At 40.1% G+C, this 26,503-nt stretch overlaps 1 protein-coding gene across 2 annotated transcripts in view; it reads left to right on the top strand.

Moving 5' to 3' along the window:
- Positions 1–25,074, top strand: part of LOC114461213 (retinoblastoma-like protein 2) — a 71,149-nt gene extending 46,075 nt beyond the window's left edge. Inside the window, exons 3-14 of one of the 2 annotated variants that reach the window (XM_028443122.1) lie at positions 1,159–1,288; positions 1,380–1,480; positions 1,629–1,732; positions 2,816–2,953; positions 3,023–3,187; positions 8,400–8,472; positions 10,623–10,696; positions 10,775–10,951; positions 11,143–11,214; positions 11,561–11,618; positions 22,731–22,891; positions 23,741–25,074. In XM_028443122.1, the coding sequence (XP_028298923.1) occupies positions 1,215–1,288; positions 1,380–1,480; positions 1,629–1,732; positions 2,816–2,953; positions 3,023–3,187; positions 8,400–8,472; positions 10,623–10,696; positions 10,775–10,951; positions 11,143–11,214; positions 11,561–11,618; positions 22,731–22,891; positions 23,741–23,968 (1,425 nt within the window). In that variant the 5' untranslated portion in view covers positions 1,159–1,214 and the 3' untranslated portion in view covers positions 23,969–25,074. The remainder of the gene's footprint in view (positions 1–1,158; positions 1,289–1,379; positions 1,481–1,628; positions 1,733–2,815; positions 2,954–3,022; positions 3,188–8,399; positions 8,473–10,622; positions 10,697–10,774; positions 10,952–11,142; positions 11,215–11,560; positions 11,619–22,730; positions 22,892–23,740) is intronic. The other variant, XM_028443121.1, reaches the window with a different exon arrangement.
- The last annotated feature ends 1,429 nt before the right edge of the window (positions 25,075–26,503 follow it).

Below are 26,503 nucleotides of genomic sequence, written 5' to 3'. Positions count from 1 at the left end.
AAACGAAAAATATATAAAAATGAGTTTAAAAAAAACAACACATTTATCATGCGCATGTCTCATAGAATTAAACCAGGGAAATTGCACACGCTATTTTACTTTGCACCTGCAAATATAACCCTTTATAATGCTACAACTCTTCTTAAGCTCCCACTATATAAACACATACTTCCGACGGGCACTGTACTCGACTTCAAAAAAACATACATTTACAGAAAAATACAACAAAAATATGAAAATGGTTCAAAATACACAAAACTAAATATTTATACAAAAAATACACAAAATTACTCCAGAATCAAACTACAATAGCAACAAAAACAATAATTATACAAAAATACACAAAAAAAATACATTGCAAAAAAAAAACAAATTAAAAAACAGCAAACATTTATGCACAAAAAGACAACAGAAAGATACACAAATACACATGAACTCGTGTATTCTTCCCGTGATGGTGCGTCTTAAGGGAATCTCATACCTGCCGTCGTTTGTTGCAATCCTAAGAACGTTCCTCAGACCAACATCTGCAACAATACTCGGTCGGCCTGCAGTTGGTAGCTATCCACTTCACCATGCATTTGTTAGCTGGTTTTGCTTTTGTTTATTGATGCTTCGCCCACATGATGCTTCAAATGTGGAATGCCGAAGCCCCCGTTTGCTGTTTGTTTTGGGTGAGTGATTTGGTAGCGTCAACGGTGTGTATTGAGTTTAAGTGATACGGACTTAAAGTACTCCGATGATGAGAATATTCAGCTTTGCATTAGCTACAAATAATGTTAGTTTCATCCAATTGGCCGTCTGAAAACGATTTAAAATTCAAATGTAAGAGCTCGGTAACTTTTTCCATGTTTCTGTCCCGCAAGTTCTTTTCTGTTCAGCTCTTCATCATGTAACATAACAACATCTGACCCAATGAGCAACTGACTTTCAAAATAAGATAATAATTAAAAACCGCATTAATGCACGTTAATTAATTGTGTGTTAACACAATAATGACGCGTTAACTTGCCCAGCATTAATAGATATTGATGTAGGCGATATTGTCATTTTCCATATCGCCAAAATAGAAAACTCAATATATCTTGAATCTGACCAAAGAACAAACCAATACCAAAGAACAACACACATTCCTCAGTTTCCTTTTTGTGTCCACAGTTCAGGACTTGTGCATCAACTTCTGCTTTGAATCTTGCCTCTGTGGGTTGGTCACCATGACAACAGCACTTCTGGAAAATTTGGGGATTCAGAAGTTTGGTCCTAGTAATGTCCTAATGGCAGAGTTTAGGTAAGCATGAATTAGTACCTCAAGTGGCACTTTAGCACACCTGTGAAGGTAACTATCAGTCCCATTGATTGATTGGTCATATTTGGATTAGGAGCTGTTCCAGAGACCCGAGTGAGGCCATCACAAAAAGACTGGAACAAATGCAGAACATCTTCCTGCAACACTACAAAGATGTACCTACGGACACCAAAGGTGCATCATCAAAGAACATTGATCTCTGTTTTTATGGTTAATTCTATCCCCGTGTCATAATCCATTGACTTCAGAGCATGAAGCCTCCTAATGATTTGTGTTGTTATTAATGAGTCATTGCTAAGGCATGTGCTTTTATTTATTACAGCTAAGGCAGAACAATGTTCCAATAAGTCGCAGAGGTGGTATTACACCATCTTGGAAAATATCGTCCGTCAGGAGAAGAGAAGGCTGGGGATCAAAGACCTCTCAGTGAGTGTTTTTTCTGAAAAATAAAAATTGTGACTTTTCTTATTCAAAACTTGTAAAGCTCACATAAAATGTACGCACACATATTTTAGAACGGTAATAATACAGCTCTTTGACTGCAAAGAAATACATGTCATTTTCACTAAGACTGTTCTGATGTTCCATCCCCAACCCTTTATGTATTCTATGCTTCATATGATATACGAACAGGTTATGTTGAAATCCCAAAAGATTACGTTGCGAGAACGTAACATGTTTGTTAGTTACACTGCTAGACCCTCAGTCAGCTGTTTTGGCGGAGGAGGTGAAGCGATGAAGTGAGCAAAAAGCACGACTATGTTCAAGCAGCTTAACACAAGCTGCGTTTCCATTACCCTTGAAAATGCGTAAAATCCAAATGGAACATTAAAAACTGGTGATGGAATCGCATGAATTTCGAAATACACAAAATATTTCAAAAAAAAAAAATGTACGCTTTAATGAAGAGGTTTTTCAGATGTTTCAATATTGAAATGTGTCGCAAAAATGCTATGGAAACACTTTTTCAGCAATTATCCATCACAGGATGGGATGTACCTGGTCACATGACCACTTCTTTCATAAGGTGTGATACGTGTAAGCGGAAGAGGAAACCGAGACATTTCTTAGCAATAGACTTAAAAATTATTACTGCCACATTAGTCATGAAACAACAAAGGAATACAGTGTTCTTTTTGCAGCGAAGTCTTGTTGATATTTCACAAGAGTTACGAGGCTCCTGCCAAAAATAATCTTTAATGGAAACTGTTTCAAAATGCAATTATACTTTGCTGAAAAATGTGGAAAAATGTATTGGAAACAGCTACAGGGGATTTAAGTAGTCTGTAGTAGCTGAAGTCGCATTCGATGTGAACACACCTTCTACTGCGATGTGTCACTAGGGAAACTAATTGAAAAAAAACACTTCAGATTAAGGTCCACATTCATTTTTAGTCACAGGATAACATGATAACTAGTCAACCCATAACACGACGATGAATGGACTTTTCAGCCTTTTTTAATATTATTTTTAATCTTGGTTGTTGGGATGTGGGTGTGTTTTTACAGGGTTTGATGGAGCATGATCTCTTCCAACGCTTGTTAGTGGCCTGTTGTTTGGAAATTACAACGGTTTTAAACGACCTCCCATGTGACTTCCCTCTGCTGCTTCAGATCTTTAAATTGGTTCCTTATCACTTCTGGAGGGTGAGTGTCAGCGCTTTGACATCGCATGTAAACTTTACCCTAAGACATAGTTATTGTGGGATTTTCCAGGTGATTGAACCAGTTCTACGTTCGAGGGTCAGCTTTTCTCGTCCCGTGGTGAGACACTTCTCCCAAGTGGAAGGGAAAATTTTAGAGATTTTGGTCTGGACCAGTGACTCTCCGCTATGGGAGGAAATCCGAGCGAATGGAGGTGGACTGCCCACCTGCATGGAGGTCAGTCGCGACTAGCTAGTGTGAACAAGTTTAAGGGATAAGCATTGGTTGGTTCCTCTTCTGTTTAGGGTTCTCCATAGAGGGGGAGGTGAAAAAATGGATAATCGATTGATTGTGATTTTCTTACTGATGATTATGAATTGATTCTTCAATTTCCAAATTTTGATTCTTCCATTTTTCAAATTGTAATTAAAACCAAGATGATTTCTGCTAATTTGCATGTTTTAATTACACCATACAATATTGAAGGTGCTTTGCTTAAAAGACAAGTCAAATAATTCAGCAGCTTACTGTTGTTAGATAGAAGATTAATAATATATCAAAAATCAAATTGATAATCACTAATAATCAAAAATCGGTTTGTTCTCGAATTGAGACTTCAATAAGTAGACTCAATTCAATCTGTATATGTGGACGACTAACCGCTCCTACTCTGTGGCAGTGTTTATTTTAAAAGCAAATTTTGATTTACAGTATTTTTCGGACTATAAGGTGCACTTAAAATCCTTTAATTTTCTCAAAAATCGACAGTGCGCCTTATAATCAGGTACGCCTTATATGTGAAGTAATATGTCAAACTGTTTTAGTACAACTTTGGTAAACTATGAAGCTGCACCGCTTGATGGATTTTTGGCGCTTCAGGGCTACTGTAGGCAGGCGCTTCGCGGAGTGATATGTACCGGTACTGTGGTTCAACATACCTGTAATACCGGTGTTATAGTGTGTGTTTAAGGACTTCAAAATGGCACCTGGTAAAAGACATGCTTACGAAGCAGATTTCAAACAGAAGGCCATCAATCACGCTTTAGAGCATGGGAATAGAGCAGCTGCGAGAGAATTCAACATTAATGAATCAATGGTGCGGACGTGGAGGAAGCAAGAAAACGACCTCCGCCAAGTAAAAAAGACTAAACAGAGTTTCCGAGGGAACAAAGAGAGATGGCCACAGTTAGAGGACAAAATTGAACAGTGGGTTATTGAACAGAGAACAGCAGGTAGAAGCGTCTCTACAGTCTCTATTCGACTCAAAGCCGCAGCGGTGGCACTTGACATGAAGATTAACGACTTCTGAGGAGGTCCTTCTTGGTGCTTCTGGTTTATGAAAAGGCGTAATTTCTCCATCCGCACCAGAACTACCATCTCGCAGCAACTGCCAAAGGATTACAAAGAAAAGCTGGCCTTTTTCCGCACCTACGGTATCTATACGCATCACAGGGAATGAGAAGTAATCCTTCACTGTAGTTCTCGGTTGCCAGGCTAATGGCCAAAAACTACCACCCATGGTCATTTTCAAGAGAAAGACTTTGCCAAAAGAAACGTTTCCAGCCGGCGTCATCATCAAGGCTAACCCAAAGGGCTTGATGGACGAGGAGAAGTTGACTGAGTGGCTGAGAGAAGTTTACGTCAAGAGACCAGATGGCTTTTTCCACATATCTCCATCCCTATTGATCTACGACTCCATGCGCGCCCATCTCACCGATACTGTCAAAACCCAAGTGAAGCAAACTAATTCGGAGCTTGCCGTCATTCCGGGTGGATTAACCAAAGAACTCCAACCGCTGGATATTGGTGTCAACATGTCGTTCAAAGTTAAATTACGAGCTGCATGGGAGCATTGGATGACAGAAGGCGAACACACATTCACCAAAACTGGGAGGCAGCGCCGGGCGAGTTACGCCACTATCTGCCAGTGGATCGTGGATGCCTGGGCTAAGGTATCAGTCTCAAGTGTCGTCCGAGCTTTCAAGAAGGCTGGAACAGCTGAGTGACAACAGTGGGACTGACTCGGATACTGACGAGAGGGATCCGGGCATGCATGATGCTGCAATCGCCCAACTGTTTAACTCAGACACTGAAGATGAAGAATTTGGTGGATTTGTGGAAGAGGACTGAACTGAAAAGTGAGCATATTATTGTTCTTTATTTTTTGTGTTAAACCTCAACAATGTTAAGTTATTGTTAATAAGCTGAAAAAAGTTTGACTTATCTGACTATTTTGTTTTGCTTAATGCGCCTTAATAATAATAATACTAGAGATGTAGCAATTCACTCAACTCCCGATACGATTCACGATACTGGGTTCACGATACGATTCTCTCACAATTTCTTTTACAAAATCAGATTGTAGACAAAGGATTGAAAAATATTGCTTTATTTTTTGGGGGAAAGAAATAGAAAATACTGTACTATTTTCCTTTTATTTTTCATTGTCAAAAGAATCCCTTGATAAACTATTCAAAACAATGCAATTTAACTAAAATTAAATCTTGAATGAAATAAATAAATGAATAATACTTGTACCTTAGAGAAGGATAAATATATAGTGCCCTCTGCTGTTTAAAAAAAAGTACTGCGGTTCAATTTTCAGAGAATCGATATGAACTGTGATACCTATTAATCGATTTTTAACTGCCTTACGATTAATACTTACATCCCTAAATAATAATAATAATGATAAACAGGTGTGCCTTATAGTCCGGTGTGCCTTATGTATGAAAATAAACCTGGTCAGACCCATTAATTGATAATGCGCCTTATAATCCACTGCACCTTATAGTCCGAAAAATACGGTCGTTTTGGTCTTAGTCTTAGTCTTTTACCATTTATCACTTACCCATCAGGACTATTTCAGTTATAGTCTAGTTTTAATCAACTAAATGACATTAAGATTTTAGTCAACAAAATCATTACAGATATAGTTGACTAAAATATAAAGCATAAGAGTAAATGCATTTTTTAAGCTTCAATTACCCTTTTTCAACCTGATTAGGGGTGATATCAAGGCTTGTTGGAGCCCGATATGTAACAAGTAATAAATAAAACCTGTAAAAAAACCTGAATAGTAATAACTGGTTAATAATATAACAAAAGTGCTGAACCCAAAATGTAATTAAAAATGTTTAATAAAACCCAAAATGTCACAACTGGTAACTGGTAATAATGTAACAAAAATGAAACAAAATGTTGAGCCTAAAACTTAAAAAGTTTTACGTTAATGCATTGTGTGTGTGTGTGTGTGTGTGTGTGTGTGTGTGTGTTAAGCCTTTTGAAGAACTCTGACATGTATATAATGTTGACATTTTTGGTAACTTTTACCATTACCATTATTACAGTACGGGGCAAGCAAAATAGTTTCACCCTAATAGTGTAATAATGTTATTACATTTGACATATTTATATACACACATGCACATATTTACGCATACGTATTTGTTTATGATACTACTCTCTACATTGAAGCAATAAGCTTTTTAATCCATAAATCATTGGCTCACTCTATGATGTATTAAAAGGATTACACTATTTGGGGAAAAATATTTTGCCCGCCCCATAATGTAATAACCAACAAAAAGAGAGAGAGAGAGAGAGAGAGAGAGAGAGAGAGAGAGACTCAAGGTGGGAAATGGAAAGGGTGGTTAAGAGTTGATTGTTTTAAAGTGAGAGTGAGATGTGAAGTTGTAGTTGTGCATATTGTCCTTATTGTGTTGTGTAATCAAGCCAGTCTGGTGACTAGGGCCAGGACAACGCGTCAATGTAATCAATGACGTTGATGCAAAAAATACGTTGATGCAAAATGTGCGCGCCGATGCGTTGTCCGATCATAATAAAGATAGAGACGCCGGAGAATAACTAATGAGTGAGTGGCTCCTCCTAGTTTCAAAATTGCAAGGCAGTGAAGGCACGTACTCATTCGTCGAAGGTAGCTGTTCCCCGTAGCCCTCGTCCTTTATCTCGGGTGTGACCGGACGGCAGCACGTCAATGGAACAAGGAGGAAACACCTGCCCTGACATCAGCGGCAGCAGCAGCAACAGCAGCCACACACGCGATGAGAGAACACATTTACATACCACTGGGATACCGTAGTTGTCCGTCCTGATTTGTAAATTAAACACAATGTATGTTTTCTGTACTCATAGGCATCTATTGGAGTTTTTTCTTTGCATTTTGATCTTTTATTTTTCCCTTAAACTTCCTAAAGGACCACACACACACACACACACACACACACACACACACACACACACACACACACACACACACACACACACACACACCTCTTAAGGTAAAAGGAAAGTGTATTTTAATAAACATATTGCAATGTTAAGAAATGCATGTTTTTTTTTTTCATTTTAGATATGTAAATCAACATGTACAAATTACTTTTAGTTAATTAACGGTGAGATAATCAATAATCGAATCAAACTGGAAAAATTAATTGTTAGATTAATCGATGCATCAAAAAAATATTCGCGAGATTAATCGTTTAAAAAATAATTGTTTATCCCAGCCCTACTGGTGACAAGTGTGAAGCTTAGGTATAATGGTGGCGGCTGTAGACAGAGGGAAGGAGTGAGTGGTAATACCTAAAACAGGTGTTTGGGGTCAACGTGTCTAAGGTTAAGCCCAGTACGAGTTTTATCCCACAGCCCAAGGCATGCCCCTCGCCCGAGATCCCAGCAGAGGAGCCAAGGCCCACGCCCAGCAGACGGCCAGAGCAGGGTGGAGGTGGTGGTTGTACCCTCCGGGGGTTGTGTGTTGATGTGATTAAAATTGGAGGGACTGGTAGGGCAACTTCAGGTGGGAATGCCGCCCCCGCGTCACTAATTAGTAGCACAGGCGGCGGCCCCCTCCACCCACAGCCCCACCATTCAGCCCCCCAAGGGTTGGGTATGGGTGTGTGGTGCATCAAGTGAGCGAGCCAGACCAGCTGGGAGTGAAGTGTCTATGTAGGAAGACCTACATAGACACTTCACTTCACGCCCTACGGAGCACGGCGGCACCCCCCACCCCCCTGGTGCAGCTGGGCACCAACCACATACCCCAGAGGGGCCCGCCCCATTGCAACAGGGAGCGGCCGAGCGGGAGAGAGGCCCGCAGCAGGGCCAGCACAGGCCCGCACAGTGCCACGACACAACACCCTCCACAGGGAGGCGGCCCCGGCCCCCCCAACAAGATAGGACACCATCAACCGCCCAAGCAGGGCCACCCCGCCAGCCAGGGACCAATAAGCAGGCGAACCTAAGCACCCCCAACCAGGCATCGCCACCCCACACCAATGCCGCCAGCTTTAGAATGCAAAGATGTGCACCTAAAATATGTATTTTCACTGAAGCTTTAACATGGATATAGTAAAAATTGGCATCATAACCAATAGAATGGTAGCTCATGTCAGTTTACAGTGAAAGACTTGTGTTTTCGTCATTGTCTAAGGTGATGCCTGCTGCAAAGGCTGAAGACCCGACACAGACAGACTTACAAGCAGCTCCTAATGCACCTGCAGCAGGTAAGATAAAGTACATCACTACTGAAACTACAGCTGATGTATCTAAACTATAAATCACTGCAAATACTCCTGAAACGGCTAACAATTCAGTATTGAGTAAGAGCATAATGTATACGTACAGCACAACCCTGGATGCAACCCAAGAGTGCATTGAGAAAGTATTGACAGCACTTTTGCAGCCTTATTCCAAATCGTATTAAATTAATTTATTTATATGGGGTCATTTTGTAATGACAATGTGAAAAAGTTTTTTGTTTTTTTTAGATCTTTGCAAATTTATGAAAAACAGAAAACTAAGTATTCAAAGCCTTTACCATGAAACTCAAAATTGAGCTCAGGTGCATCCTGTTTCTGTTGATCATCCTTGAGAGGTTTCTACATTTCACCTGTGGTACTAAACTCAGTTGTTTGGATGTGATTTGGAAAGGCACACACCTGTCTATATAAGGTACCACAGTTAACAGTGCATGTCTGAGTGCAAACACCAAGCATGAAGTCAAAGGAATTGTCTGTAGACCTCCGAGACAGGTATAAATGTTAAATGTAATTCAAGTACCAATAAAATAATAATACATTTAATTTGCAACGCACTTTTCACTCCGTGAATTTCAGTGCTACAAACAAACACATTTAAAAACATTAACAATTAAGGTATATTTTCAATTTAGCTTTCACAAAGAAGCCTCTGTCCCCCATGATTCGGCGCTTGGTGGTAGGAACATGAAGGTGGAGAACACTGGATGACCTGAGGGTGCTGGTGGAGGGTTGCCGTGATATGAGTTCCAGCAGGTATAATGGAGCATGACCAATGATGCATTTGTGAGTGAGTAGCGGGATTTTGTACTTGATCCTAGCAGAAACTGGAAGGCAGTGCAATGAAAACAGAATGGGTGTAATGTGGTCATACTTCCTGGCTCGCACAAGTATTCTAGCTGCACTGTTCTGTAGGTGTTGGAGCCTTTGCTGCTCTTTGGCAGGAAGCCCAATAAAAAGTATGTTACAGTAGTCCAGCCTTGAGGAAATAAAATGGATGGATACGTTTATCTGCATGAGGAATGGTTAAAAGAAGAAAAAAAAAAGTTTTTGATATGCTGAGAGAAAGTTAGCTGAGGGTCGAAAGGGACACCCAGGTTTGTGACTGCAGAGGAGGGATTTATGGTCTGATTGTCAAAGATGAGCTGTGGTATGGATGAGGGGTGAGTCTTGTGAGATGTGTCAACAAGTATTGACTCAGTTTTGGTGCTGTTGAGTTGGAGGAAGTTTAACTGCACCCATGCCTTTATTTCCCCAAGGCATGCTGTGACTCGTGTCAGTGTTGCAGATGGACTTGGGGCAGTTTGGATATAGAGTTGCGTGTCATCAGCATAAGTGGTAGGATATCCCATTTTTGCTGATGACGTTACCGAGGGGGAGCATGTATGTTTGAATTGCCAAAGTACGTGACCCTAAAGTGTGCTCTCATCCGACGCCAACAGCTATGCTAACTGCAGTTTGGCATGACAAGATCGCTGCTTCCAACTGTGCATCTGAAACGTGTCCTTTTTGCTTTAGCTGGTGTTGGGCACAGAACCTCCTCTCGGACATTTTGGAGGATTTAGAGACTCTTAAGTGTTGCAGAGCTAAAAAAAAAACTCGGAATGTGTAACGCTGCGCTTCCGGGTCACGTACTTTGGCAAATCGGTAATGGAGAAAACAAATAAAGGTGTTCGTTTTCCATTTTTCGTTTTCTGTACCGATGCAAAAGAGCTTGAATTTGAAAAACAAGGCGTTTTCCGTTTTTGCATTTTGGTTTTGGAAACAAATATCAAATAATAATAATAAGTGTTTTTTACGTTTTTCGTGTTTTTGTTACATATTGAAAAACGAATGAACAAATGATATGAAATGTACTCTTTGTTAACTGGAAAAGCAAAAAACATGATTGACGCTGTAAACATGACGATAAGAAGGGGTTTTTGTAAATGCTCTGCAATTGCCAAACCTATCTAAGTGGGGTTTACTTCTGTGTGAAAAAATATTAAGGAAATATTAGTAATACATTTTTTGTCAGTTATTCATTTTTATTTAGGACTGTAAGTATTTGCTGTGCTGGGTTGACTTGGTAGTATAAGCCACTGTGACGGTAACTGAGGAATGCATTGTTTTGCAAGGTTCCAACATTTGCTCCCTCTTGTCATCTGGACAACAACAGAAAACCAAGTCACTGCAACTTTTCTCCCGAAAGGTCAGTCAATGTTCCCTAAAACTATTCATGTTCAGTTCTATGAGCATGAAATACAGCCAGGTGTTGTGTGGCCCTCAGGTGTACATGCTAATGGACAAACGTCTCAGAGAGCTCAGTGCTGCTCTGAACATCCAGGATGAGCTACAGTTAAAGATCTGGACATGCTTTGAGCATTCTCTGGTCAAATGCACGTTTCTGATGGTTGATCGTCACCTGGACCAGCTGCTCTTGTGTGCTATTTACAGCATGGCTAAGGTGGGCTACATGCTACAACACACACACTTATTTTTGCTAATCAAGTTATCGGAAGAAAAATTGATGAATCAAAGAGTGCAATGTAGTTGTTTTAGTTAACATTATCAAATTATAAAGAGAGCTTGTTAAAGGTTTTAAAGATAATTAATTTTATCCTGATGGGCTACTCCTTATTGACGTTATTTTTACAGATCACTGGAAATGAGATCCTCTTTAAACGCATCATGGATCGCTACAAGTCCCTGGAACATACGAGTAAAACTGTGAGATTACTTTGATTAATTTGTTTCAATTTTTTATTATTGTGATTTTTATTATTAAATAATAAATGATGTTTGTTCAGCTGATTGGTAAGTTGCAGGTAGAACATCTCCATATTTTTATAAGACAAGTGCAGTTATCCTAATATCTACTTCACAAAGAAAGAAAAGTCTCAAGACTGAATTCTAAGGAGCCAATCAATAAAAAGTTGTTTCCAGTTCAAGTTGTAAATAATAAAAGTTGGACAGAGCTGCTGTGACATCAGTTGGCTAGAATTTCATTTCCTTTTATATTGTTTTGATTTGTGGTGGGTTTCAGTGTTCATAAATTGACTATTTGTATCTTCAGGTCCTCAAGAATGTGCTCATTTCTGATGGAGCGATGGGGAGTTTTTTGGGTGCAAACGGTAAGAAAAACAACACAGAAGGACTTTTCCTGTTCTTCAATTCAACTTCATTTATATAGCGCAAATTACAACAATTGTCATCTCGAAGCCCTATCAAAATATAGAATTCTTAAGAAAAAAACAACAAATCAACATGAACATGCATCAGCTACAGTGGGGAGAAAAAAACTCCCTTTTAACAGGAATAAATCGGTTAGAACCAGGCTCAGAGGTGGAGAACGTCTGCTTCAACTGGTTGGGGTTAGTGGACAGAAAGAAGAGAACAGAATAGGATAGAGAGATAGAACATCAGAGTGTCCCAGATTAGTTGAGCCGTGAACCACAGTTTAGGAAATGTTAGCTCCAGCTTGAAAACACCTGAAACAGAAAAGAAAGAGAAGGGCAAGGAAAAAGCACAGACTGCAGAAAAACATGATACAGTATTTGCAGGTCTGCCTGCATGGAAAGGCCTGGTGCTAAACTATGTGTGAGTGGAATGAGAAGGAGTATGGTATTGCATGGTGTGTAAGCAGTGTGGTGGGTATACAACAAGGATCAGAAGTGGGGAATTAACTACAACCTGGCTTGATTGTGTCAGACTGGACATTACCCATAGAGGTTTTTGATTGTAATGTTGGTGTTCTACTATATAATCTGAGTTTTTAGTTCCTATTTTTTGTTCCTAGTGGTTAAGTCCACGCTGTTATACGATATACGATTATGTGAATAAGTAGGTTTTGAGTTTTGCCTTAAAGGTGGAGAGAGTAGCAGCCTCCCATACTAAGACTGGGAGGTGGTTTCAAAGGAGAGGAGCCTGGTAGCTGAATGCTCTGCCTCCTGTTCTACTTCTAGACACTTGGTACTTCCAGTAGACCAGAAAACTGAGATTGGAGTGTTCTGCTCAAACGATAGGGCATTAACAGGCCTCTAAGATATACAAGAGCTTGATCATGTAGATCTTTGTATGCTAACAGGAGGATTTTAAACTCTATTCTAGATTTTACAGGAAGCCAACGAAGGGAAGCCAACACTGTAGAAATATGCTCTCTTCTGTTAGTACCTGTTAGTATTCTAGCTGCAGCATTCTGAATTAACTGGAGACTTTTTAGTAAGTTACTAGGACATCCTGACAGTAGGGAGTTACAATAATCTAATCTCTATGTAACAAATATATGGATTCGTTTTTCAGCATAACTCTGTGCCAAGATATTTCTGATTATAGAGATATTACGGAGGTGGAAGAAGGCTGTGCTTGAGATTTGCTTAATATGAGAGTCAAAAGATAAGTCACTATCAAAGATAATGCCTAATTTTTTTACTGTGGTGCTGGGTGACAGAGTAATGTCATCCAGGGACACTATTTGCTCTGATAATTTCTTTCTGAGGTGCTTTGGACCAAATAAAATCTCTTCGGTTTTATCCTGGTTAAGAAGGAGAAAGATAGGGCTCATCCAGGATGTGATGTCTTTAAGACAGGCCTGGAGTTTTATTGACTGAAGAGTTTCATCTGATTTCATTGAGAGATAAAGCTGTGTGTCATCCACATAGAAATGGAAATGCATATTATGTTCTCTAAAAATTTTCCCTAGTGAAAGCAGTCCTAAAACTGAACCTTGTGGAACTCCATGATTTACTGTGGCGTGCACTGAGGAGAGATTATTAACACGAACAAAGTGGGCTCTGTCGGATAGGTAGGATTTAAACTAACCCAGCGCTATTTCTTAAATCGCAAAAACACTTTCCAGTCTCTCCAGTAATAAATTATCATTCACTGTATCAAACGCTGCAGTGAGATCTAAGAGCGCTAGAACTAAGACCAACCCTCTGTCTGAGGCTAAGAGGAGATCATTGGTTACTTTTACTAAGGCAGTCTCTGTGCTGTGATGGGCTGTAGGTAATCACATAGTTGACCTGCAATGATATTTTCAAGAATTTTGGAAATAAAGGGAAGTTTGGATATTGGCCTATAATTGGACAAATCACTTGGATCAATGGAGGCTTTTAAAGGAGAGGTTTGATTACAACTGTTTTAAAAGCCTGTGGCACATAACTGTTACTAGAGATGTATTAATCCAGTTCACCATATTAATGCTAATTAGTGGAAAAACATCTTTAACTCATTGAGTGCCATTCATGTCTATAGACGTTATTTGGTTTAGTAACGTGGAGTGCTATTCACGTCTAAAGACATGAATTGTGTTTTGGCTAGGGTTGCTAGGAGACAGTGTGACAAAGGTCTCCAGTGAATATCTAACTTGTACAATGATGTAGTGACCAAGTGACGCCATGTAGGTGGCAGCATCCCACCTTTGGATGAGAGCTCAGAGGAAGAGGAAAATAGTTTACGAGACAGAAAATGGTGCTACGGGAGTTGGGGTTGGGCACCGAAAAACGATTCCAAATAGGAACTGGTTCCTAACGTCCAGTTTGGAACGTTACGAAGATGTTTGCATTTCAATTCTTTTTTTCGATTCCATAAATGCCCGCACTAGCTTGTTCTCGCAGCTTACTCTGTTTGTTTATGCGGGGTGTGTATAATAATGTGTTCAGAACTTGACTGTAACGTGTGTGTGTGTGTGTGTGTGTGTGTGTGTGTGTGTGTCTGGCTACGGTTTCAGTTTGGACCATGGAGCAGAAGGGAGATAGGAACTAATCACTGGTAAAAAGCCCAGTAAAACTCCGGAAAACAATCACCAGGAATAAATAGTTGCTCCCTGGTAAAGATAGTAGCTCTAACAACTGGTAAAATGATAAACTTGGTGACAGCCTGTACACGCAGTACAAGGACGCATTTACTCCTCTTCCAGGTCAGCCGTCTGGTGAAGCCTGTTCCTTTTATCGCATTTACAGAGGTCTGTGTGTGTTTAATAAGTCCGTGTGTGTCCGTGTGAAAGTCCTCATATTTATGCTTCTGTATAGCCACTCTTTTCATTATATCCATGTCTTTTAAGTCTCTTATTACATAGTGTCGGCTGCAGTCCGGGCCGCCACCATCTTGGATTATGTCGTCACCCGTGTGTCATCGCCGCGAGTCGCGCAAGCTCAAAATTACCAAAATGTATCTTTCTCAACTAGAACTGGTATTAATTTGTCACATGATTGCTCCAGGTTTTGAGTTTGTTTTATTTTGTTTCACATCTACCTGGGCTGTAGCTCTTAGTTTTTAGACTGCTGCCAACTTGTTTGTAGTGTTATTTCAGCAAGTTTCACTTTTACAGTTACAATTGGGGATCTTTGTAAATCAATACCCTAGTTACAGTACAGCAACCAAATTTAACTGTATCAACTAAGTGAATTAATAAAAATGGCCTGTGTAAAGCCTTTTTCAAATAAAAAAATTCTCCTGTGAAATCTCACCTGTTTACCTGCACAACTCAAAGAATCGGAATCAAGAATTGTTTAGAACAGGAATCGAAATTGAGAATCGGAATCAGAATCTTTAAAATCCAAACGAGGCCCAACCCTAACGGGAGTTGATGCCGATGTTCCCACCAGCTCACAGCAGCGCACACACGATCAGAGCATTGTGGAACTAAGTGGACTATTGAGAGTGTCGCAATGGTGAGAGAAAATTATCAAAAAACGGGGCAAGCGGTGACACTCGGCATGTCCGGGAGGAGGAGTAAGTTGCGTGTGGGGAGAAAGACTGTGGGAGAGACTTGGAGGAATACCAAAATACAGTAAGCAAACCATTCAATTCTGACCCAGATAAGAAATAGAAATAATACTTTTGCCATCAAAAGCCTGGTCTCAGTGTTGTTTTTTTAGTTTTATAGTAGGAAACCAATGTTGAGATGTCCCTAAAGTAAAATTTGCTTTAAAGTCACTAATAGGTTTTTTCAGAAAAAGCCGTTTTTCTCAGATTTTTGTCACAAACTTGTGAAACTTGCCTCTATTCATCTGCTGATTACGGAAGAACGAAACAAGCGACAAACAAAATAATTTTTTCTGATGAAGAAGAGAGTCTAATCTTTTTGGTTTCAGAATTGCTGTGGCTTTTGGTGAGCCTGGCTACGGTGCAGTATAGAAATATAAAAAAAATAGAAAACTGCATAGAAAATGATTCGCATTCCCACAATAATCAATTTTTCGTAATACGTTTTCTTTATTCTTCCGACACTTTTTTGTTGTGCTACAACTCAGCCAATTCTCAACCGATCTACACCATTCAAATGTCTAAATGTTCCACTAAAGTATGACAACACTGCTAAGTAATTTGTAAAATGCCAACACTTGTACTTTTAATGTAATATTAGGTTTATGCTTTTAATGTACACTGCCATATCTCTGTTAATATTTAACTCAGAGACTCAAATTTAGCACTAAAATGTAGCCCACTCTCTAATCTACAATTCTAACTAACTTTTAGAGGTTGCACTCTGACAAAATAAATTTATATGAATTTTTTAATTAACACCGTTTTACATTAATTATGCAAATCTTAACCGATTTCCACCATTCAAAGAGCAAATTGTTCTGCTCCTCAGTGTCAATCATAACATCTTTTAATGTTATTCAAGATTTTGGGCTGTAGCTCAGTGTGATAAGAGCCTGCTTCTAAGTTCAAGCAAGCATCATGAGGACCCCCGTTCAAGTCCTGCTCTGAGCAATCTCTGTAACTCTAAATAATTCTTTGTTAAATCTTTAATTACTGAACAAAATGCTGTTAGTTATCTGTGGATTCGCATTCTCGGTTGCATTGTCGCAGCAATGCAAAGTTTCTAGTTATTTTTCTTTTCCTCTATTAAATACTGTGTTATCCATGGGGCCGGCTCTACATTGAGGCAGTGGGGGTAATGCCCCCAAACAAACCTCCTGAACCCTTAAATCTAACTTAAGAAAATAATGTACCTCAAAAAGACCATTCACAAGCAAGGTTTTCATCCAGTTTTTGAGAATATACTGTAGGGCTGAAAGCTGCTCCTGTGGACTGACTGCTGTTTTAGGTTTACTGTTGACATTGTGAATGTGCGGAGTTGCGTCTTATAACCCGTGGACAAAGTTTACACAACGTTACATTTTTCACACCTGGATCATCACTGGCCTTCTTATAAGTGATCATACGGCGATGCCGTAATAACCGTAGAGAGAGAATCTGAGGTAGAGCTTCTGGTGATGCAGTCTGCTGCTTCCTGCAGTATGCTTCTGTAATGGCTGGTGTTGCCAGATTTAGTTTTTTCCCCTATATAATAAACCCATTTGTAGCGTGTTTTAGCCAGCAATGCTCAATAGAAATTTGGCACTCTGCTGAACCAAGTTCAGAGCGTCATTAACAAACAGAATGGAAATAAAAACCTTCATCAGGCAGAAACACCATACATTCAGTTCATGTTCGCCCAAAATAAACAATCTTTCATAGAACGCGTTCAGGCAGAACACTAAGTCAAACAGTGCAGGTAGCAGGTAGTTTTCTAGCGTTTTTGCCGGCAACATATGAAAACGTGTGGCAGACGAACAATGCGATGTATAACTTCCTCCAAATACCCGAACAGTATCAGTGAGTCAGCACTTGTGTCCGTGTATGACGCCAAATTTGCAACATGCTATCAATCATGTTGCTGTTCTCACTGATCAACCAATAGGTGAACAGTTTATCCAGTGTGGACAGCCTCCTCATTTGAATAACATTTCATTGTGCGTGCTGAAGTGCATGCATAAATAAAGGAATAAATAAATGAATTCATGAATAAAAAACAGTTTAGCAGTTTTTCTAATAAAATACAATAAAAACACCAGCAGAGTATATATACATCTTTTCAAAATAGAAAGTAGTTATTACGGTTATTGGTTTGCATTAAATATGGTCAGCAGGAATCTTTTTGTATACGTAATACAGTTTGACAAGAAAATTGGGTGGAGAAACAATCGGTTTTTACATTTACAGTGTACATTAAAGCTGCACTATGTAGCTTTAGAGAGACTTGTATAGAAACAACCATGCTCACTCTCCCCTCTCTGCTTCGAAACCTATTGTCCCTTACCGGTATCCTGGTGAACGCACACAGCTGTGGAGCTCTCAGTGACTTTTTTTCTCAATAGACTAGTGACAAATGTAGGGACTTTATCTTCTGTTATTGGAGAGTTTTCTGGTGTTTTAGAGATTCTGACATGAATACACGTTTGCGCGGACGCAAAGTGGACCTCCATGAGTTTGTTCTGCCCGAGTATGTTTGGTTCAATAAACTGTTGCTTCTCCACGTCAGTCTTCCTTTTTCCGCTTGCTTTGCCATGTAACCGTTGTGCGCATTGTATTTAACTACAGAAGACGGGAACGTGCATCGACTTTAGTAGAGCAGCCAATAGTAACACCCCAAAACAGCTCATGGAGCATTCTGTTTGTAAAAAGCTGCCTCAAAGGTTTCGTCACGCTTCTGGATTTCAAAAGTTCTTTTACAGAGCCAAGAGATGGAGCAAAAATTCTGTTTCCTCTCAGAACATTTTGAATTATAAAATGCTCAAAGGTGATTATGGATTTTTGTCCAAATATAGCTATAAAAAATACTGCAGCCTTAGATGTCACTGAGAGATCAGGATGAGTGATATAACAGGTGGGTTAAAATGCTCTACAAATTGTTGTCTGTCATACAAACACTACAACATCCTCTTCTGTATCTATATGCTCCCCCTTGGTAATGTTATGAGAAAATACTCTGTTAACTTTCACTGCTATGCTGATGATACCCAACTGTATGTATCAATGAAGCCAGGTGAGACAAATCAGCTATCTAAACTTGAGGCCTGTCTAAAGGACATTAGGGCCTGGATGGACCAAAATTTTCTTCTTCTCAACTCAGACAAGACTGAGGTCATTGTACTGGGCCCACGACACCTTAGAGAAACCTATGCTAGCCTAACTGCCCTAGATGGCATTACTCTGACACGAAGCACAACTGTTAGAAACCTTGGGGTTCTATTTGATCAGGATTTATCCTTCAACTCTCTCATAAAACAAACTTCAAGAACTGCCTTCTTTCATCTCCGTAACATTGCTAAAATCAGATCTATCCTGTCTCAGAGCGACGCCGAAAAGCTAGTCCATGCTTTTGTTACCTCTCGACTGGATTATTGTAATTCTCTTTTAGCAGGCTGCCCGAGCAAGTCGCTTAAGACACTTCAGCTGGTTCAAAATGCTGCAGCACATGTACTGACTAAAACTAGGAGAAGAGATCACATTACTCCTGTATTAGCCTCTCAGCATTGGCTTCCCATAAAATATAGAATAGAATTCAAGATTCTTCTTCTCACTTATAAAGCCCTAAATGGACAGGCACCAGCCTATCTCAAGGAGCTTGTAGTGCCATACAATCCCCCCAGAACACTACGCTCTCAAAATGCTGGACTACTCGTTGTTCCATTTGTCTCTAAAAGTAGTATAGGAGGAAGAGCTTTCAGTTATCAGGCCCCACTTCTCTGGAACCATCTACCAACCACGGTTCGGGGGGCAGACACCCTCTCTACCTTTAAGGTTAGGCTCAAAACATTCCTCTTTGGTAAAGCTTTTAGTTAGGAACCAGCTCATAGCTCATAATTAAGATGCAATAGGCATAGACTGCCGGGGGGGGGGGGGGGGGTCTGGCATGCTCGGTTGGAGAGAGGTTGGAGAGGGCGTTAAGAGAGAGGTCATTTAGGCTAGAGAGGGACCGGAGAGGGTCCCATTCCTCTCTCAAACAGTCCCTCTACAGTTGTGTGCGAAAGTCAGGGCACCCCTTTAAAAACAGCATATTTTATATATTTAAAAAGTTATATTTATATTTACTGTCTCTCTGGTATATGGGAAAAAAGACAATATTGTCAGGAAACATTAATGCATAGTTACATTTTATTTTATAAATTGAACAAAATTACAAAAATGAAAAACATAATTTTGGCATGTGCAAAAGTCGGGGCACCCTACAGCATCAGTACCTTCAGTACTTAGTAACACCCCCTCTGGCAGATATCACAGCTTGTAAACGCTTCTTATAGCCAACAACAAGTCTCTGGATTCTATTATTTGGGATTTTTTCCCCATTCTTCCTTGCAAAAGGCTTCCAGTTCTGCAATATTCCTAGGACGTCTTGCATGCACAGCTCTTTTAAGATCTACCCACAGATTTTCGATAATGTTTAAGTCGGGAGACTGTGAAGGCCATTCCAAAACCTTCAGCATGCGTTTCTTGAAGTAGTCCATGGTGGATTTGGAGGTATGTTTAGGATCATTATCCTGTTGTAGAAGCCATCCTCTTTTCAGCTTTAGCTTTTTTACAGATGCTGTGATATTTGCCTCCAGAATTTGCTGGTATTTAATTGAATCCATTCTTCCCTCCACCCGAGCAATGTTTCCTGTCCCACTGGCTGCAACACAACCCCAAAGCATGATGGATCCACCCCCATATTTAACAGTTGGCAAGGTGTTCTTTTCATGAAATGCTGCTCCTTTTTTTCTCCAAACATACCTTTGCTTATTGTGGCCAAAGAGTTCTATTTTAACTTCATCAGTCCACAGCACTTGTTTCCAAAAGTCATCAGGCTTCTGTAGATGTTCTGTTGCATATTTTTGACGTTGTATTTTATGATGAGGTCGTAGATAAGGTTTTTTTTCTACAGACTCTTCCATGAAGGTCTTGTTTGTGCAAGTATCGGCGCACAGTGGAAGGGTGCACCACCACTCCTGAGTCTGCTAAATCTTCCTGGAGGTCTTTTGAAGTCAAATGTGGGTTTTGGTTTACCTTTCTGACCAGACTACGAGCTGTTCTCTCCGAGAGTTTCCTTGGTCTTCCAGATCTCTTCTTGACCTCCACAGTTCCCCTCACCTGCCATCTCTTAATTATGCCTCGCACTGTGGAAACTGCAAGCTGAAAACGCTTTGCTATCTTCTTGTAGCCCTCCCCGGCATTGTGGGCATCAATTACTTTCATTTTTTCTGTCTTACACAGCTTCTTAGAGGAACCCATGGTTGCTGAGTGTTTGTACAAGGTTTGTGGAGTCGCCGTATTTAAGAAACCCTCAAATTGACACCAGCTGGCACTCCCTAATGACAATTGTTGACACATGCTTCAGGACCAATGAGCTGGTAGAGGTCTGAGCTTGTAAAAAGAATCTGACGCTTTGAAACTCTCAGGGTGCCCCGACTTTTGCACATGCCAAAATTATGTTTTTCATTTTTGTAATTTTGTTCAATTTATAAAATAAAATGTAACTATGCATTAATGTTTCCTGACAATATTGTCTTTTTTTCACATATACCAGAGAGACAGTAAATATGAATATAACTTTTTAAATATATAAAATATGCTGTTTTTAAAGGGGTGCCATGACTTTCGCACACAACTGTATGTCTGCTTCTTCCCTTGTGTGTTTGCTCCTGTACTCCTTCTGGCTTTTGTCTTGCAGGTCCGTGGGATCCTTAGTGTGGAGTTACAGAGTCTCAGCGGCTCTGTCTCCACCCTTTCCTCTGCACACACCCAACACAGCATAACGTGGATGGCTGTTCATCATAGGAATGGGATCCACACAAGGTTCCTGCTGCTTAACAGAAGGTTTTCCTTGCCGCCATGATGAATTCATGTTGGGTGTGGGATACATATGTATGTGTATATACGTATATATGCATATGTGTGTATCCATAAAATGAAGAGTCCGTCCTTAAGACTGCTCTACTGTAAAGTGCCTTGAGATACCATTGGTTATGATTTGGCGCTATACAAATAAAGATTGATTGATTGATTGAACATGCTTTTAAAAAACATATATTATGCATATATATATTCCACAGTGAAGTCTGAATCTATATGAACCCTTTTCAGTGTTGTTACATATAGAAAAGGGAATAACAAATACTAACATTTTAATATGTAATGTAGTCCTAATAATAAATAAATAAATAAACCCACCATCACCAGAATAGAAGCGGCTCTGCTTATCCATAGTCAGTGGGAGGGACGTAAAGGGGCAGTATTGTGAAAAATTCACTCTATAATGGTTTTGCTACAGTGATATACATCCCTTTAGCCTCATTCAGAGGGCCAACGTTGAAAAAGTACTGTTTCCTCCCTCCCTTGATATTCCACATTTTGTAAAATGTCAGCTCTAAATGGGCGAGTTGGATTTTTCTCATGTCGTGACATCACATCGCAGAAACTCCTCCTCCTGACAATCCTGTCTCCTCCTACCCTATAAGAATGTAGGCTGCTCCCTCTCAAAGTACCTCACAGCTAAAACAAACATTACAGTTAATATCATAGTTAGTCTTTACGTTCAGTATATAGATAATCCAGTATATATAGATGACCGAAGAGCACTCACAATCAGTTCCATTTTTAGTTGCCGTTATACTGCCTCGTATCGTCCTTGACATGTTCTGTTGTGTGTGTGACCCAATGCGACGCAGTGGTCGGACAAAACATTGGACTACCGTCTCAAATGGACTATTTCTTTAGTTTGTCTAGAATTAATTTCTCCTGCCTATAACTGTTATTCAGAAGGCACCTGACAAACATATTCAAATCTTAACTAGAGTCTGTTTAATGCAGTTTAAAGGTTTATTTCCAGTTTAGATACAGGATGGTTGAGTTCTGGTCACAGCTGCGGCTCCCTCCTCACATGTAACAGGAAAAGAGGCCGAGTTTCACACAACTAACACTTAAATAGCGAAAAGGCAGGTGACAAGGCAGATGTTGATCCAGAGCTGTTATCTTTACAGTAATTGGTGGGCTGTTTCCAGTCCCTCTTCCTTTAGTCAGCAACACAAGCAACACACTTAATTTGAAACAGCTCTGACAGGTTAGAAGAGGTGAGGATGACAAGGAACCAACGTAGCAGGGCATGTGAGTGTTTGAAACAGCTGACTCAGCTGATAGTTGAGAGTTTACTTCCCTGCGTCGCAGTGCGAGCGATCACAATCAGTTAAATTTTAGTAGCCATTATACCGCCTCATGTCGCCTTTATGGGATGATCTGACGTGTTTCTGACCCAATATGATGCAAAGGTTGGACAAAACAATGGACTAGCATCTTAAATTGACTTTTTCTTTGGTTAGAAGAGATGAGGAGGAGAAGGAAGCAACTTTTAATGATTTACTCTCCTTTTACTGTGATAAACACACACATGCTGAAGCATATTTTAGACATTGACTTTGTCACTGTGTTGATTTCAGATAATGAAGATCTAAGTCCTGGACTTCCAACCCCCAACACCCCATCAGCACATTATCCCCAACGTAGTCAGGAGGAGAGAGGCAATCTCATCCTTTTCTACAACCGGGTCTACGCAACCAACATGGAGTCTTATGTTGTGCAGTTTGACCCCACCTCTGGTGTAAGTTTCCCTTTGTTCATGCAGGATGAGAGAGTAGCATACCAGGGTTCTCGCCAGCGCTGTTGAGCATGGGGCCCCCCAACGTTGTAATTTTGCTCCCCTACGGAATGATGTCGGCCCCTGCGTTCAGTTTTCAGCAATGATGGGGAGATTTTCTGTTTTTTTTCTCTTATAATCGGTACCATCACTTGGACACAAACGGGACTTCCAGGCGTGCATGGGTTGTTTTAACTCTCTTTTTAATCTGAATAACTCAGAAACACATACATCAGCCACATCGTCTATTTAATACAGGTGATTTGCTTGGATGCTCCTGTCTTTACCTGAGGACCCAGAGGAGCCCTGCCACCTCTTTGCTGCCCCTGATGCTGCCTGTCTGCATTCTTCACTTGGTAACCATAATCACCGTCCAATATAAACAGTGACTCAACCAGACGTAGTGTGTAACATCACATGAAGCTGCTCGTCATGTTTATAACTCGCAACGGATAATTCTACATGCATGCACTGATGTGAATCTGGTTGAAACGTGTTTGGGCTTAAAGAGACATCGGCTTCATTTGGGTCGGACTTGTTCGGGTTGTGTTCTCTCGGGCTGAGGCCGCGTTTCCTTTTTTAAAGTAAGGCTGGAACAAAGATAAAAAAATATATATATTAAAAAAACTTAACTTTAGCTTTACTTCACCAAATTTGGCCCTCAGAGAGTTGTACATTTCAAAATTTAATAATTCGCATTCCACAGAATCCCCCTATGCTGTGAAAAATTCCTGGTGAGAACCCTGCATGCTGCAGATGATATTATAACTGTTATTACAAAATGGTTTTCCCCTCCTTCTGTGTCTAATTTAGGGAGAAACTCCGCCTCTTTCTGTGGACCCCAAAGTGTGGAGAGCAACTCGTGGCCAACAGCGAATTTGTAACAGCTCCCACCGCATGGCACTGAACATGGAGGATGAAGAGCCCCAGCGAGACGAAGGGCCCTCAGCAAAGAGGTCTTACCGTAGTGTGGGAGGAGCCCTGGAGCGTCGGCTGAGGAGTGTAGTGAGCGACCGAGCCAACGTTAGAAACCAGAACTAGAACCTGAAAAGTTGACTCAGAACAAGGGTACCAGAGGACAGGGTTCTACTTTGTTCTGTTTCTACAATATTCAAGCACTGAGTCAAGCTCAGAACAGCTTTGTCTCACTTTACAGGTGCTGGTTAGAATCCCTTCAGGCTACTTTCTGTGTTGGCTCAAAGAGCTGAAATTCTGTCTCTGCTTTTTTGCTCTGCTTTTTTTTCTACCATCAAAGGTGTTCTGTGAAGGTCCTTGAATGTTGCACTTAAATCACCAATCAGTGGAAAGCTTTGCTGTCCTAAGCAGCTCCCTGATGGAAAAGTGCTTTGATATCAGTGAATTTAAAGTAGATCATGGCTGCAGTAATCTAATCTTGAAGGAAGTGATTGACTGATTTAGCCAAATAAACCTCACATAACGTAACAATCTCAAACATATAAAACAGAAACCTTCATATCCCGGTTTGTACCCTGACCACTCACACATGGGATTTAGTTGATTTAATACAATTCGTTTTATTATAATTATTGTTTTTCCCATTTATCTTCATTTATTTTACCTGTGATGTTTGTTAATGGTTTTAAGATAAATCAGCAACAGAGCATTCACAAACATGTTCCCAGCACTCCCCCTACAGGAAGGCAGAAGAACTGACTAAAAATTCTGTTAAAAACAAGTTAAAATGTTTATTTTATGAAACATGGGGATTTATAACAGGTGTCTCCAAAAGTGAAAAATGACCAAACACTAAGCCCTTTTGACACAAACTGAGTCAGCACTGCATCAGTCAAAAAGATTACTACTTGTTGCAGATTTTAGTGGATGAATAAGTTGAACTTTAAAAATTTGATCAAAAATAATGTTACTGAACAAAACATGAAGTAATTTTTTAGCAAATATGTCCTACCATTATATTTATGACAAATGGTGCACATTCCAGGGCAGAGGGCCCAAATGTATCTTTTCATATTTCATTAATGTTTGATTTTTTCAGTACAATTTTTTGGAACTTTTATACTGCTATTTTATCACTTAATAGTAGTGTGAAGCACTTTGTAAAAGAAGTTTTTAAATTGTTCTATTAAGAAAAAAGTATTTTCCCTCCATCATGCACAGTCTTTTTTAATCTGGTGGTGTTGTTTTGTTTCCTTATATTATGTATGAAAGGTTATTTATAAAAGAAATGTATTTGCTTGCTTTCTTTGTGACTGTTGCTTCTCGACTGAAAACAATAAAAATGAGTAAACAGAAAACTTAAAATGACTAATCTGCCCATTTGTTTAAAAGTTGCTCCTGCCGTTTAACAAGTATGACTGCTGATCAGTATGGGGTGCCATGTGTAAAAATGTAGTATAAAAGTTTTAGCTAACACGTTTTCATTATTTATCTCACTTTTCTCATATTTAGCACATTTTCCTACATTTAACACAACATTTAACCACATATATAGAGGTAAAAAAGCATTAATTCTAAATATTTAAATCTAAATGGTATATGTTATATCTAAATCTTAAATCTAAGTCTAAATGTTAAATCTTATTTCTAAATGTTAAATCTAAATGTTATATATCATATCTAAATGCTTAATCTTATATCTAAATGTTAAATGTTGAAGTTTAATGTTTTGCACATATGCTTGACCCCGCCCCTTGTAACCTCAACCAATATACCAGCAGAGACACACACAGCCGATCCCACCCACCTCTTCACCCTTCACCGATGCCTGCCTGAGTGATATGTATGGCTGGTTCTCCCCGTGCGGCGGAGATCGAGCGCGGGTGGACGAGCTGCCCTTCACAGTACACTCCCGTAACAACTCCCGTTCGGGTTTTCTGACAGGGTTACACCTTCCCTTAGCCTTTAGTTAAAAAACCTGACTGCAATGCAGCGGAAAGATATCCATTACCCAGGGGCCCATACCAGGTACTGTCAGCTGTAGCCAGCTGAGCCCGGGACTCGTGTCAGGCAGGGTCGTCAGGCCTTGAAGTAGTTGCTTTGGCCACTACCCGCTACCCATCAGGTAGTGACACACACGCACACATAGGGCTGGTGCATGTGTGAGGGCCGGTTTTGTGATCAAATCTGTGACCACAGGGGGTGACAGTCCCAGCCACTTTCCTTTCATTGAAATCAGAATCGAGCACTTTGATCACATCTGATGGTGTGACTACTTCGTTGACTTGGGTGCGACAGATGTAGTGCACTTCTTTTGACAACTGATCCGATGGCGAGCTGGGTGTCACTTCCGTGACAATGATGCTGTGGCTGCATCCAATAGCATCTCTATAGTTGACGCAAGGATCAACGCCTCCAACTATTGTCCAGCTAAGATCTGTTCTTTGGGCAAAGGACTCATTGTCTTTTCCTGACACAACTTCTCTGGGGACCCGTGCTTTTGAGCAGTTGTAACCTATGAGCAGAGCAACGTCACACTCAATCAGAGGGGCGATCTCTTCAGCTAGGTGCTCTAAGTAAGGCCATGTTCTTGCTGTCTTGGGTGTGGGAATATGACTTGGATTAGCTCGGATGAACTCTTTTGTATATGTCATGAGTAAA

Source organism: Gouania willdenowi, chromosome 3 (assembly GCF_900634775.1).
Source record: "Gouania willdenowi chromosome 3, fGouWil2.1, whole genome shotgun sequence".
Lineage (NCBI taxonomy): Eukaryota > Metazoa > Chordata > Actinopteri > Blenniiformes > Gobiesocidae > Gouania > Gouania willdenowi.
The sequence above is the reverse complement of the archived record's forward strand: the minus strand, read 5'-3'. Positions and strand labels throughout refer to the sequence as shown.